The 14,282-nt window shown below is 41.7% G+C and overlaps 1 protein-coding gene across 5 annotated transcripts in view; it reads right to left on the reverse strand.

Annotated features, from left to right (window-relative positions):
• Positions 1 to 1,311: 1,311 nt before the first annotated feature.
• LOC120453525 (disintegrin and metalloproteinase domain-containing protein 10) overlaps positions 1,312 to 14,282 on the reverse strand; it is an 84,536-nt gene continuing 71,565 nt past the window's right edge. For 2 of the 5 annotated variants that reach the window (XM_039638312.2, XM_039638429.2), the window contains exons 6-12: positions 8,300 to 8,799; positions 5,919 to 6,065; positions 5,341 to 5,501; positions 5,049 to 5,283; positions 3,928 to 4,974; positions 3,296 to 3,869; positions 2,677 to 3,128 (exon numbers count right to left, since the gene is read on the reverse strand). In XM_039638312.2, the coding sequence (XP_039494246.1) occupies positions 2,866 to 3,128; positions 3,296 to 3,869; positions 3,928 to 4,974; positions 5,049 to 5,283; positions 5,341 to 5,501; positions 5,919 to 6,065; positions 8,300 to 8,799 (2,927 nt within the window). In that variant the 3' untranslated portion in view covers positions 2,677 to 2,865. Of the gene's footprint in view, positions 2,162 to 2,676; positions 3,129 to 3,295; positions 3,870 to 3,927; positions 4,975 to 5,048; positions 5,284 to 5,340; positions 5,502 to 5,918; positions 6,066 to 8,299; positions 8,800 to 14,282 lie in introns of those variants that run through there. The other 3 variants (XR_005616547.2, XM_039638587.2, XM_039638511.2) reach the window with 3 other exon arrangements.

Here is a 14,282-nt window from a genome sequence, read left to right on the forward strand (position 1 = left end):
TAAATAAAGACACGCTTATGTATTTTATAAAATAGTAGGTTTTTCTTGTTTTTATTATCTTTTTCTCATATTCATTCTTTTCTTTTAAGAAATTTGTTCATAATCATAATTAATTAGTTTACTTAAAGTCAATTAATTAATTCTTTATTTATTTTAATTAAATTAATAGTTAAATGTTTTTTGTTTTTGTTCTTTGTTTTCTATTTTTGAGAAAAACTAAAAGCATAGTTCTGCTTTGTTCGCTTTGTGTTTGTTTCGTTTCTTTGCATTTTCACTTGTCAATTTGAATTGAATACATACTTTTTATATCAATTTATGTTATTTAATTATTTTGTAAACTTATTTCGCTTTGTCTGTATCTGCAATTCAATTTTAATTTATTCCTTAAGGTATATTTTAGTATTTATATATATTTTATAGTTTATTTACAAGAGTTAAAGATGTTCTTTTACGAAAAGTCTGGCGGAAATTCAAAGAAAAGTTTTATTTTATTTGGTCAGCAAATTTCAAAAATAATAAACCCAAAATCGATTTAATTATAAAAGCAAATTAAAAAAATTTCGTGGCTATAAGTTACGATAAAATTGATGGATGTGAGAATAGAAACGAACCCAAGGGTTCAAAAAAAAAGAACAGATAGCTTGCAAACTATTAATGTCTTTTTTTGGAGTAGTTCATCAGTCGGGACTCCGTGAGTTGCACGATTTATCGTTGAGCATGCAAATACGAAACACAGACAAAAACAAAAAACATAAACTAGTAACCTATGAGACTACAACAACGTAAATTACAAGCACTCGTAGACCCTTATATGCATGACCTACGCACTTTAAGATACGTACATAAAAATAGAGTTATGTTGGCAGATATACACGTACATGATCGATAACATTAAACATAATCAGTGGCGGTCTTGCTACCAGATTGCTAAAACATAAAGCTTTAAACCTAATACTAATAAAAATTGACAATAGAAAATTGTACCTAAGATAGTAAAATACATGTAATATAAAAATTAGTTACTTCGTTTGCCTTTTTTTCTGCACAAGGAAAATGTATACGGAAAACAATCAAAGCCACGTTCGAAAGTCATACAGAAAAATGCGTTCAGCAATAAATGAATAAGATTGGATTGTTTCCACCGTTTTTGTTTAAGTCTCTCTTCTTCATTTAATAGTTATGGTTTTATACTTTTTGGTTTTCGTGTTTTTTTTGCTAGTTTACAAATGCAATTTTGACGGCTTTAAATAAACGATTAGCCTTCGGTACAGATAAATACAATTTAAATGCTTTGTTGTTTCCGTTCTTTTCCATAATGACGCTTATTTAATTCGCACTGTTTTTACTTCTTTAATTTTTTGTACAAAACACATTACGTTATTCAAGTGTGTAATTAATTTCGTATTTCTGCCTAGCGCTTAGAAATCTCACCGACATATAGAATGCATTCTCATACAATTAAACCTTACTTTTCCTTCATGTATATTACTTCTTTGTTGTGGCTGCTGCTATTTAATAATTGTGTATGCATAATAAATTTATACATACAAATGTATATACGCAACTTGCAACTTTATATGTATAATGCATGTTGTCGTTTTTAATTACTCTTATTATTCATAATTTGCATTCGTATTTTCATTTCAATTTAGTTAATCAAAAATATCATTCACTTTTAGCTTTTTTCTGTATTACGAAATTTGTCTCCTTTTTTTGTTATTTTTGCTTTTTTTTTTTTTTGCTGGCGGTTTTCCCTTGTGGCATACAAACACTGTTTAAATAAAAATAATTAGCATAAAAATTACATTTACATTTAATTTGAGTTCATTTGATTTTTGTTGTTTTTGCTTTTGTTGCTGTTTGGGCTGTGTTGTTTGCTGTGGCTGCCGTGGATGCTGTTCCTCCTGCTGCTTGAGTCGCTTAGCCCTTGGCCTTTTGTGGCGCTCCATTGCTGCTTTTGGCTGTCAAACCTTGCTGTTGTTGGGCGCCCGCGTGGTGGACTCATATTGACCCCGCCCCAAGGCCGCATAAGCATCGGCATAGGTGTGTTGCTGCTGCGGTTCCAGTTGCTGTTGCAGATGATGTTGCTGCTGCTGCTGCTGTTGCTCGTGCAACGATGTGGGCCGACTAAAGCTTACTTGTAGCGGCGGCGGCGCGACGCCTACAAAGGGGAACAAAAAATTGGCATTAAAGAAAATCGGTTCCCTTTTAAATTTACATTCACATACTTCATTAGTTGAGTTAGTACTTAAAGATATAACAAATTCCCATTTAAAAGCATTTTATACAATACTTTTTGGTTGTCTGCTAGAAATATTACACATTCAAATCTCTGTATAAGATTTTTATCATTTTATTTCGACAACACAAAATAGTATAAAATGCTTTTTTTAGTGATTTTAAATCAGCACAGGTAAGTAAAGTAAGTAGGAGTTAAATAAACAACGTAAATGCACATGCAAAACATAACAACAACAATACAAATCTTTATCCACTATTGAGCGAAAAAGAGTTACTACAATATATTTTTGAAGAATTCGGGACTGATTCCAGGTGAAAAGAACAAAAAACGACCAAAGAACTAATAGGGACTATATAAACAAAAATAAGTTAGGATCTCAAACCAAAGGAGGAGCAAACATAACAAAGGGGGGGGGAAATCACAAATGTCATACCAATTGCATCGATTAAACGAAATGTCATTATAATTTCTTTTGGTTTGTGTTTGTCGGTGGATGGGAAGCAACAACTCATACATGTAGATCGATGACTAGCAGCGGGCGATTCTATATATGGTTGCTGTGATATTTTGGGTTCGGGGCTAAGTCGTTCAGTGTTCTGTATGGCAATATGATGGTTCCACTCCTAATAAACGATATTTCGGCGCACTGGCTTGACGGCCTTCTCCTTGCTGCTGCTGCGACTGCTGCTGGCCTGTTGCGATTTTTGCGACTTTGAGTCTTTGGCTTTGGCACTTTTCCCGCTCTTGCTTTTACTACTACTGCCCGCCCCCGATCCCGATCCCGATACCGACCCACTGCCGGCAGCCGCTGTGGATGAGTTGGTGGTTGTGGTGTTGGAGGTGTTGTTGGTACGTGATGATCGGGACTTATTGCGTGGTGGTAGTTCTGAATTTTTTTAGCGTTTCGCAAACGAAAAGAAAAACGACAAATTAAGTTTTGTGGAAAGAAAAACAAGGGGATAAGGGTGAGAAAATGGAGGAGCATGGCTGGGGCAAAACTACCAACTCAGGGCTCACTCTTTCTTTCTACTTGCGAGGAAAAGAGACACACACCTTTCGGCGTGTAGAACGCTTGCTGTGGCTGCTGCTGCGGCGAAATTGCCGGTTGCTGTAGTTGCAGTTGTTGTTGTTGTTGCTGCTGTTGCATTTGCTGCTGTCCATTTGGCGGCGGCAAAGGCAGCGGCAGCTGGGCCCGAGCCACCACTCCGCCGCTGCTAATCGCCGCCTGGACACCACCACCAATGGAACCCGGTATCGCCTGCTCGGCTCCGTACCCGCCATGAGATCGCGCTGCTCCGCTGGCGGCACCGCTTCCGCTGGCTGTAGCCTGCGGCCGCCCACTGCTGGTGGATCGTGGACCTCGTCCATCACTCCTTCTCGCTTGATTCGCCGCCGAGTTACGACTTGAATGGCTGCCGCCGGTGGGCAATGGCACGACTGAGTGACCGCCCTGATGGCGATCCCAATCGTGCGGATGCTGCTGATGGTGTGACCTAGAGCCACCGTGACGACCTCCGCCTCCACCGCCGCCGCCGCGACCATCTCCGCCGCGTGGATAATGCTGCGCCTCGTGGGCAGGCGGTGGGATGCTTCGAGGACCTGCTCCTCGCTGATTGGGATGGCGTTGCTGTACAAATTTAACACAAATTAGATTGCATTTAAATAAACGGAGTGCGAGATCTTACCATTCTACGCAACGTGTTCATGGGAGCTCTCAGAGTTTCGCTGATCCGACGAGCTCGCCGCTTCTTCGGATTGGAACTGGGTGTGTGCACGGCACAGCATTTGATAAACGATCCCATGACCACAATAAAGGCCACTCCCATCAGAACCACTAAGTACCAGTTGTCGACGATCCACTCGGCCACCGTCTGCAGTGTCTCCCGGTTGAGCAACAGATTCTTCAGCCGCACCAGCGGACCATCTGCATCCACGGCTCGACACTTGAGGAACACATCGCAGTAGCCCTGGAAATTATCGCAGGGCGAACCGGGCTGCAGACTAATACCACCCTTTTGGATATTATATTTGTCGGCAAACTCGCTGGTGCTGCGGCAGGTGGAGGTGTCATTGCCATCCTGGCAGGCCAGGTCGCACAACTTGCGCTTGCTCACGTGCGGCAGCGTGGTCGAGGTGAGGAAGCACTTTGTCATGTTCCAGAGCAGACATGGCGATCCACTACATTCACCCCGGATGCACAGCGCTGTTCCATTGTTGCACATGGTCTTGTCATCGCGATGACGCGGCTCCGGACACTCGGCCGTGGTTCCGTTGCATGTGCTCGACCAGCTGCACTCGGTCTCCTCCTTGCACTTCTGGTGGTAGCTCGTCGGCACAAAGGTGCAGGAGTTGGACAGACAGCAAGGACCCTGCGATGGTGAGCACTGTGTCTTGGCGCGGCGCGTGCATCCCTTGGCACTGGAGTTCAGCGACTGGTCGTACTCGCTGATCAGACGCGGGTAGCAGCACTTGTCCTTGCACTCCTCCTCGTTGAAGCCGCAGTCGCATTCCTCGCCAGACTCCACGATCTTGTTGCCGCAGAAGGCGCCCTCGGAGGCCTTGAAGCAGTCCCGCTTCGTGTTGCCCACCAGCACATCAAGGACATTGGAGATGTTCCGAATGGAGCAGGGCGAGAACTTGGAGTTATTCGGCCGATCACCGGAGGTGGCACTGGCGAACATAATATAGTTGCCGTTGAGGCCACCAGGGCGACATTCCTGCGGGTAATCGTGCTGAGGATGGAGTAAATTAATGTTAAATTACTCAAATTACAACTGTAAGCAACTAAAGGTTTAAAGAGACTTACAGGTGACCCAAAGTTGTGGCCAATCTCGTGAGCCAACGTAAGCTGCGAGACCTTCGGCGGCACCCGACTGTTGTAGTTAACAAAGGTGATGATGCCCGTGTTCAGAGATCGCTTGGTGCTCTGGTACTGTCCGCCCACCGTCTCCGTGTACGTCTTGTACTTCTCGCAGATTCCGCCAGAGGCTCCCGACGCGCTGGCCACCCAGGCCAGTCCCAAAGTGCCACCAGTGAAATCTCTGTGGGTGATAGTAAATGAAATAAATCGGAATATTTGGGCTAAGCTAATAAGCAACCTGTAGGTGAAGACGTAAGCCAGACAAAAGTCCGAGTGATCTTCCAGGGAATGGAGATTCAAGAAGTTCGAGACATCCATATGCTCATTGCAGAAGGCATTGTGTGGACCATTGTAGGAGTTGCGACAGGCCGAATCGTCATCGATCTTAATGCGTTGCACCTGAAAGAGAAATGGGTACAATTTTTTCAGTCACATAATCCTAAATGGTAGTTCCTGAAACTTTAACTTTAATAATTATAACTTTTGGTTTTGCATTTAAAATTTACTTAGCCCATGAATGCGACAAATTGACCCACAATTTATTGAAATGCTTTATAATTAACACAATCAATTAGTCGCGAGTGAAACAGGAATCTGGGGAACGCAGATGGTGCTTTAATATACGCTCCACTAAGTTCCTGTCTACGCATGGTTTAACGAGCTACCAATGGCCGCATGTGGTCAGGGATCCTGCGAGGCGGGTCCTGCCGCTTTGTCCTTATCGCATCACCATTGTTTGTCCGCGGAATTCCCGCTGTATATTGGTGTGTGTGTGTGTGTGTGTGTGTTTGTGTGGGTGGGCGTTTGTGTACTCACCTCAAAGCGAATGTTGCGATGCTCGGTGCGTCCGTCGAACTTTGTGTTGCGGTAAATGTAATTAACGGCCGTCACGTGATGTGCAATCAACGATGTGATTTCCTCGCGCGTTTTCTCATCCACCTCGTACTTGCGTCCGCGATCGTGCTGCAAACAAAAAGGAACACGTGAAATGGTGTTGACAAAAATTAACGCCAATTTCGGATTGGCAAGTTTACTAGTAAAATTAAATAATTAATCCAAAAACAGCAAGTTCGAAATCGTATTAATCCCTTTAAAAATATAAAATTATATATTTGCAATACCTTTAAAATTATGAATCGTTTAATACAGTAATTATTTATGGTTCATTATTCGAGTATGATCTTATAACGAATTGTTGGTTAACCAAACAGGTAGACAGATTTAATTAACGTGGAATCACTTGAGTTATTTTGGGGGTGGAGCAGTAATCCCAAAGCCGCAATGCGATGCAGAGCAGAAATGCGCCTGACATCTGTGTAAACGGGTGCGTAGTGAGCCCCACCACGCCAGACAAACAAAAAGGACCTCTTTCAACGCCCCTTTCATCCGGAGCTCATCCAATCCATAACCACTGCCACTGCCACTGCCACTCCCACGCAACAACCAACTCTGCGCAAATATATTTGTATAAAAATGCAAATTCAGCTTAGCCCGTCGAATATTTCAGCTGAAGTTTATAAGGTCTTATGCGCACTCCCGAAACATCCGTATCCTCAGCTCAGCATCAGCTCTCCACCGATTTTGGCTCAAAAATCAAAAATGCCGCGGGGCGCAAGAGACAAAAGCAAAGGCGAATTTAATATACCCCGATGTCCATATACCCTTGCAAAAACAAATATCTAATTGATGTTCGTGTCTGTAGTTCATTTTGTCTGAACAGTTTTGTCAACATACATGTTCATCTAAAAAAAATCCCATTACCAATTAAGTAATAATCAATTTGTAATTACATTTTTTTACAGATACTCAATCCTTATAATTAGCTGCTTACCAAATTTAATATGCCCCTCGCAAGGATTTGAAAATGAAGGGCAACAGAAAATCGCGATATATAGTACATAGGAAAACGATGGAAGAGTGAGCGAAACAAATGCGCGAATTATGCAAAACTCAATGGAAATAAACACACGTGAAGTGGAAAGAGGGATGCAGAGGAGTAAGCGAAGACAAAGAGGAGGATGAGGTGGATGAGGGGAGACAAGGACGAGGGCGTGAGCGGAAACGGAAATAGGGCTGGCACTCCGTTGACGAGGATGTTGACGTCGACATCATCTCGCGTACAATGCGAAAAAATGAACGTAAACATAAAAGTGCGGCGCGAGAATGGCTCTAAATGCGGGGAGTGTTGGGGGTTACTTGGAGCGGAAGGTGGAGTGGATCACGGTGGGTGGTGGGTGGTGGATCACGGTTGCGGGACATAACGGTTGATTGCATACGCTGTACGCGCTGAAGGAGGTCAGCTGATTGGATGATTGCTAAGCCCCATGCGCTCTGCAGATGCCCCAAAAAGTAGGCAACTCCGCGGAATGCGACAAAAGGGTTCGCCAAGTTTATGGAGCGTGAAATTCCGCTGAATAAGTGGGTAAACATATTCACGGTTGCCCCAATGTTTTCTTAAAGTTATGCTTCTACTATGCTGTTTTATCACAAAATGCTGGTGAAATTTGAATAAATGTTTAATGTTTTAAACTTATTGAACGAATTCTAAGACTACAGTTTATTTTCGTTTTAATTGAGCTAAAATCAAAAACCTGTGAAATTATTATTTTTATTTTGCAGTTATTTGTCAGATAAATGTGTTGATTTTCTCAAACTCTCGTTTTTACAGACATTGTAGTCTACGAATTAACACGAATGAACGAACAACAAAGCCTGCAAATTATGGCGTAGGGCACCAGACAATTTTTGTTTATACATTTCTTCGAAAATGGAATGTAATATCAAAAATGCTTAACAACTACGGTGTCTACGTGGCCCCTGATATTCCCATTCCAGAAACTTTGTGCCTCTCTTGTTTTATGTGCACTTGACTTTCATGAGAAGTCTGCTGGCTCGTAAAAATTGCAAAATTGATGATTTTTTCGTGCTTTTTTGTCTCAGTTTTTTAATTTGGCTTTCGTGCCTCTAGACTGTTAACAACACGTCTTCATTTATATAAAAATACATATAAATATATGTATATACTAAAGTCTGACAGGCCGTAAAGTATTATGATTAATCATTGCTTCCTTAAAAAGAATATTTCCTTTAGTTTGTAAATAGGTCAATTATAAAATAAAGATAAGAATAAATATTTAACCTTGAATAAAACAATTAACCGCAATAAACCAATACAGATTACGCATAAGTGTACTCACGTCAGCGATGCCTTCGCGTATGTGGCGCCATATCAATGGATCCGTTTGAATGTAGAGCGAGCAGGTATTCTTGTTGTCCTCGCGACCGCGTCCAGATCCGCCGGATGAGCCCCTATCCCCAGCACCATTGTCGGTGGCCCGACGGACGCGCTCGTGGACGAGCTGATGCCAGTCGGCCACGTTGGCCGATGAGCCCAGGCGACGTCCGGTTGATGGATCGTAGAATGCACCCTCGGCGAAGTTAGCCTCTTTCGTGTACTTCTGATGGGGATACTTGAAGTCCTCATCCCCGCTGATGTAATTCTTGGGGGGATGGGGCTGCTGTTGCTGCTGCTGCTGCTGTTGTTGTTGCTGTGGGGCGGACTTTTTGTGCAACTGCTTCCGGTGGAGCTTTTGGTAGTCCTTTGACATGGGCTCCGGCAACTCTTCGACGGCTGAATTTTGTATGTTCTCCATCCACTGAGAGACCTCATCCGTGATGCCACAGCCGGCCACGTGACCTGCAAAGAGGAACAAAAGCGTAGAATGAATGAGGGAAGTAAGTTCGCCAGAATGGACACAAATGAATAAAATTTAAAGTCGGAATGAGGAATGTTAATTTACCGATGCAGCTCGGCATTTTGGGGCATCCCTATGCTAACAAATTCAATGGGGAAAATTATTTATGACCTACCAAGTGAAAACCACAAAAATGTAATTAAAAGCAGCCCCACACAGAAGCGATATTCGAAAAAAATGTTAATGCAAATGCCAAAGTGAAATGTTTCACCACAACGGTGAAAAGTAAAAAACAAACGAAAAACCAACCGAAACTTGGAAAAATCGCTGTGGAGATTCAAAGGTGGGGCATTCTATTATTTTTATTTTTTTTGTTTTTTTTTTTGGCGTCCGCTGCACTTTAAAAGTGTATCAACAATTATATTTACAGCTTTGCCAGGAGCTCCTGGCGGAGCATTGTCTTGGCCGGCGGAAACTGTTAATAGCCGCTAGCCGGTAATGAAAATTTATTGTTTTATTGTTTAAGCGCAGTCGGAGAAACGCGCTCTGCTGCTGCCTTTTATCCACAATGCGAGGACGCGTTTTGCACGCGATTCGTTGGCGTTTTCCCCTCATCGCGATTGTCAACATTAAATAAACCGAAAAAAAAAGCAGGGGGATTGGGATGCAACAGGGCGGAAAAGGGAATAAAGTACTGTACCACAGAGTGGTGCGCGTTTTTAAAAGCTGCGCGAATTTTATGGTCTCAGCCATTTACATTCATTTCCAGAATAATCTTCTGAGTTACGGGTGCTCGTTGGAATATCTGGGGCAGCGAAACGATTTTAAGTTAAGCTAAATGAATGAAATTAAACGCCATTTGGATTCGCATCATAAATGTAGTTTATTTTACGGGTATAGCCTGGGGAAATCGAATTAATTAATAAGTAAGTATTTACTATGATTTTTTTCCTTACGGATTAATGCAATTGAAAGATCTGTTTTAAACTGCAATTAGCTTTATTCGTTATTAACGAGGCTATTAATTTATAAGTAATGCATTCTACTTTATTTACTATGATTTTTTTCCTTACGGTTTAATGCCATCGAAAGATCTGTTGTAAACTGCAATTAGCTTTATGCGTTATTAAAAAGTGCCAGTATAATATAAAATAAAATACTACAAATGTATATTCGCTATTTAATGAAAATAAATGAGCTGAATGTACATTACTTTCAACTCATTTAAGCAAGGAATTCAACTGCAGCCACATCGAAGACCCGCTGCACTTTTCATTAAACATCATTCATGCCACCCGCCTGGCTGCTTCTCAAAAATCCTCTCTGCATTCCTCGAGGATCCTTGGAGGACCCTTTTGGCCAGCTCGAAAGTCATAACAACAGGCAACAGGGTTCGGTTCTCCTAGTTGCCGGCACTCTTTTCTTGGCACCCGAACGCCAAGGATATTCATCCTGGCTGCAAAGCAAGGACCGCTGTCCAGTTCGCTCAGCCATTCAGTTCGCTCCCTGTGGAAACGACGTTGCAGTTGCAGCTTTCAGTGGCGCCATAAATTTTTATTTGGCTGATGCCATTGTGTCAAGTAAGCGAGGGCGGCATGAAGTTTGCTGTGTTGGTACTGTGTACTGTTGCCATTACCATTATGCATTTGCTTATTCCTCTTCGTTTTCTTCGCGCTCGCTTTTTACTATACTTGCCCATTCCCAAACTGTTTGTCTTTATTACAAGCATTTTGGCGGCGTTGTCGTACTTCAGTGCAGAATGGCAACGTGGCCAAGCACGCGACCAAAGCCAAAATCAGTGCACTGCAAAAATTTGAGTTGTAATTAAAGTGGCATAAATAATTGAAAGTGCCAACAGCATTAAAGCACTTAGTTCGGAAGATCGTAAAAGGATTTTTATTACTTTGTTTGTTCCTACTCATTCCCCATAATGTAACATAATAATTGATATTTAGATCAGAGATTCAATTCCCATTTCAAATGGTATTTTCTTCAGTGCAGCGGTTCGGGGATGCAGGTGGAATGTTTCTGCCGGCAAAGCCGTAGCCATAGACATAGAAGGGAGCCACTAAATACGTAAGCCCTCGAGAAACCAGTAAAGCCGCAGCAGGCACAGCTTCCGTAAATGCCCCCTGCTCCTTCAGGAAGGCCCCGGAAAATCCACAGTGGCATGCAATTTGCATATCAAAGGCAGTCCCTCGAGTGCGCTGCCTTCTACATGCTGCATACTATATACATACATACAAAGCTACATATATACATACATACATATAAATGTGTGGAGCCTGAGGAATGTTTTATTTTGTTGCATGCCGCTTCTTACTCCAATGACCCGTTTTTATTTCATTTTGCTGCATCGCCTTCTGCCTGAATTTCCTTTTCGCTTTTCTCCGCACTTTCAGGGCGAGCTTTATTGTTGCTGCCGCTCTTATGAGTTTTCAAGGAGGCTCTGGCTGCATTCAATCGGTTTATCTGATGTTGCCTAGCCAACCCCAAGATGTTGCCTGATTTTTGGTTTTTATGCCACGCTAGCCAGGACGCCATCCTGCCTTTGACCCCTCCCACGAACACCCCACCCTCTAAGCCAAACCTTCGCTTTTTCCCATTTCAATCAACAGCTGTTGAGTCGCCATCGCCAGCGTAATAGAGCGCGCGTCTCCAGCACATTTCATTTTTCCAATTTTTCTGTGCCACTCAAAGTCTGCCTTTTTCCCCACTCCCATTCTGGTTCGTGCCCCATGCTTCTGGGCTCCACGATAACTCCTTTTCCTACAGACAGAGAAAGTCAACCGGGATGGGATTAGCAATCAGCAGGATTTGCTACAGAATGTCACTGTCTGCCTGAATGGTTTTTTATGTATGAAAAAAAAAATTTTTTTATTTAATACGATTTAAAGCACTCTTAATCAAATATTTAATTATTGTAGACCCTTCAAATACCTATTTTTATTATTAATATTTAACATAATTATGTTTAAGCCCCTAAGTGTCGAGAGTAAGAGATGAAAATAAAATAAACGATAACTTTTTGTAATAAATTAGAGACCTGCATTTATTGTATTTCTGAGTGCACTCGACACTGGCTTCGTTTGCTGTCGCACATTCCTTACAGAGCCTCCAGCGTCCTGCACATCCTTTAAGCCACACTCTTTTACCCTCCCCCCACCATTCGCCCCGCGAGGACACTTCAATCATATTTCGCTTTGGCTTTGACTGCATCGCATCGCCCAACGCCTCGTAGAGATTTCTGCACAGAGATTAAAGTGCACTTTTGTGTTATCTTTTTACTGCAGTTCAGATCGACGTTTGCACTTGTACAAGATTTTCCACTGTTACTTCCATGTTTTTCGTGCTTTTTGTCGCAGCATTTTCGTTTTATTTGTTCGCATTTTATTTAGCTTTTCGTCCTTTTTCTTTTTTTTTCTTGTTGCGCCAATTGAACAAAAGCCACGCGCTCGCCCGCTCGACTTATGAATTTTACAACTTCCGTTGCCTTTAGTCGGGCTCAGGCAAGCTTGGGTTTTGTCGTTCTGGGTGCCTTACACACAAAAAAAATTTGGGATTGGGAGTTAAGTTGCAAAACTATGGCATACCCTGTGATTGGGAAGAGGGATTGGTTTTGCAGGTATTTTACACAACTACAATTTAGTTTACCATTAAACTTTGAAACGAAACAATTTGGTTGCTTAAGCTTATAATTATTGTATGCCTTTATAACGTTTTGTATGCAATGCCACATACCCAAAAATCATTGATTTACTGGGTATGTTGTAAAAGGACCAGAAGCAGGAAAAACTCAGCTTGAGTCGGAGACAAACGACGTTCAGACATGCAAGCGGCTTTTGTAGCTGGGCTTTTACCTCCAACTTCCCCATTTTCTTCTTCTTGCCACTAACATCGACCACCCCCCACCGCCCACTTTTGGCTCCCAATTACGACCATGGACCCATTCAAGCCACTTGTGGCCTTTGCTTACTGCGCCAATGTAAGCGTGTGTGTGTGTGTGTGTGTGAGATGCGCAAGCAAAAATGAAAAATAATCCCAAATTCAATTGCAAATGAAATTGAGGGCGAAAGACCCCATAAATACACACACATACAGAGTGGCACACAAAGAGCATTCAAGACCACCCCCAAAGAATGCCCCAAAACTGAATCAGCACCCCAAAAGGCCATAACAGACGCTTTACACAATTTCGACGCTTTAAAAGCAAAATAAGGAGCAGGCAAAAGGAGAAAAGATTCAACATAACTGAATAAGGAACACCAAATATTTGAGGCAACCAAAAGTTCACAGACTCACACAGTTGCGACCGAGCCGTTGAATACTCTTGAAGGGGTGAAAATATAGAAATGGGAACGAGGCATTTAATGTGCAGCTGTGCCATAAATAAAAGCATTGCCAACATAATGATCTAGTTTCAAACAAAATACAATATATTTAAAATACGTATAGATATTAGCGTTTGGGATATTTATGAAATATTTCTTTTATTCAGTTATATTTAGCGAAAATGATTGTATTTCCAAAGAAAGTATAAGATTAGTTTACCAATTTTCTGTGCTTAAATTTTGTCATTTGAAGAAAATTCCAAAATCCGCGCGCTTGAGGCGGAAAACACAAAATTATATAGCATACATCTGGGCGCAATAAATGCTGTGGGCGTACATTGCATGGGCGTGGCATGTGCGAGTTTGCTGCTGGTGCTGCTTTTCCATTAACAAGTGGAAATCATCGCAACAATGTTCCCTGCTTGCCGTTGCTGATGTGTAAATGTCGGGAGCACAATTCATGCAATTTTCCCTAATTTGCTTTTATTTTGTAAATGATTTGATTACCACGTTGTTACCGTTCCCGCTGCTGTTTATTTATTTAATCATTTCTTCTTTTGTTTATCCAGCCCCTCTGCCCTTCTGCCCCTCATATGTTCTCATGAGCATCGCCAGTGAGTTTCGTTCACCAGCTTAGACTTAATTTGTTTGCCCGACAATTGTTACGCTTTTTATGTTTGCCTTAATTAAAAATGTTTTAATTTGCGCCATTGTTCGGCGATGATGGCTTTGAACAATGAAGCACTCAGTTCCATTAGGATAAGTGATTAAATTATTAGGCATATTTATCTTTCCATCTGCTGTATATAAGATTTTTTAAGCAGACATTGATAAAGTTTGTATTAATAGGCAAATCATTATAGATGCTTTGTTCGACTTCTTGACCCTAAATGGATAAAAATAGATAATAACCCCTTAGATATTTTTCCTTGCTGTAATCTACACTGTAATCGGATGAGTTCTTTAGCTTTCTTCTATACATATACGAACATATTCGATTTACAAATTCTAATTGAAAAAATTCTTTCGATTCAACGTATATGGTATGTATCTCTGCAACATGCACGTACTCCAACTGTATTTAGTCCGCATTCCATTGCCATAATTCTATCTTAACGCTTTTCAACGCCCAAGGACTTCAAATGGGTCTTAGG

The sequence above is a fragment of the Drosophila santomea genome, chromosome 2L (assembly GCF_016746245.2).
Source record: "Drosophila santomea strain STO CAGO 1482 chromosome 2L, Prin_Dsan_1.1, whole genome shotgun sequence".
In the NCBI taxonomy this organism is placed as follows: domain Eukaryota; kingdom Metazoa; phylum Arthropoda; class Insecta; order Diptera; family Drosophilidae; genus Drosophila; species Drosophila santomea.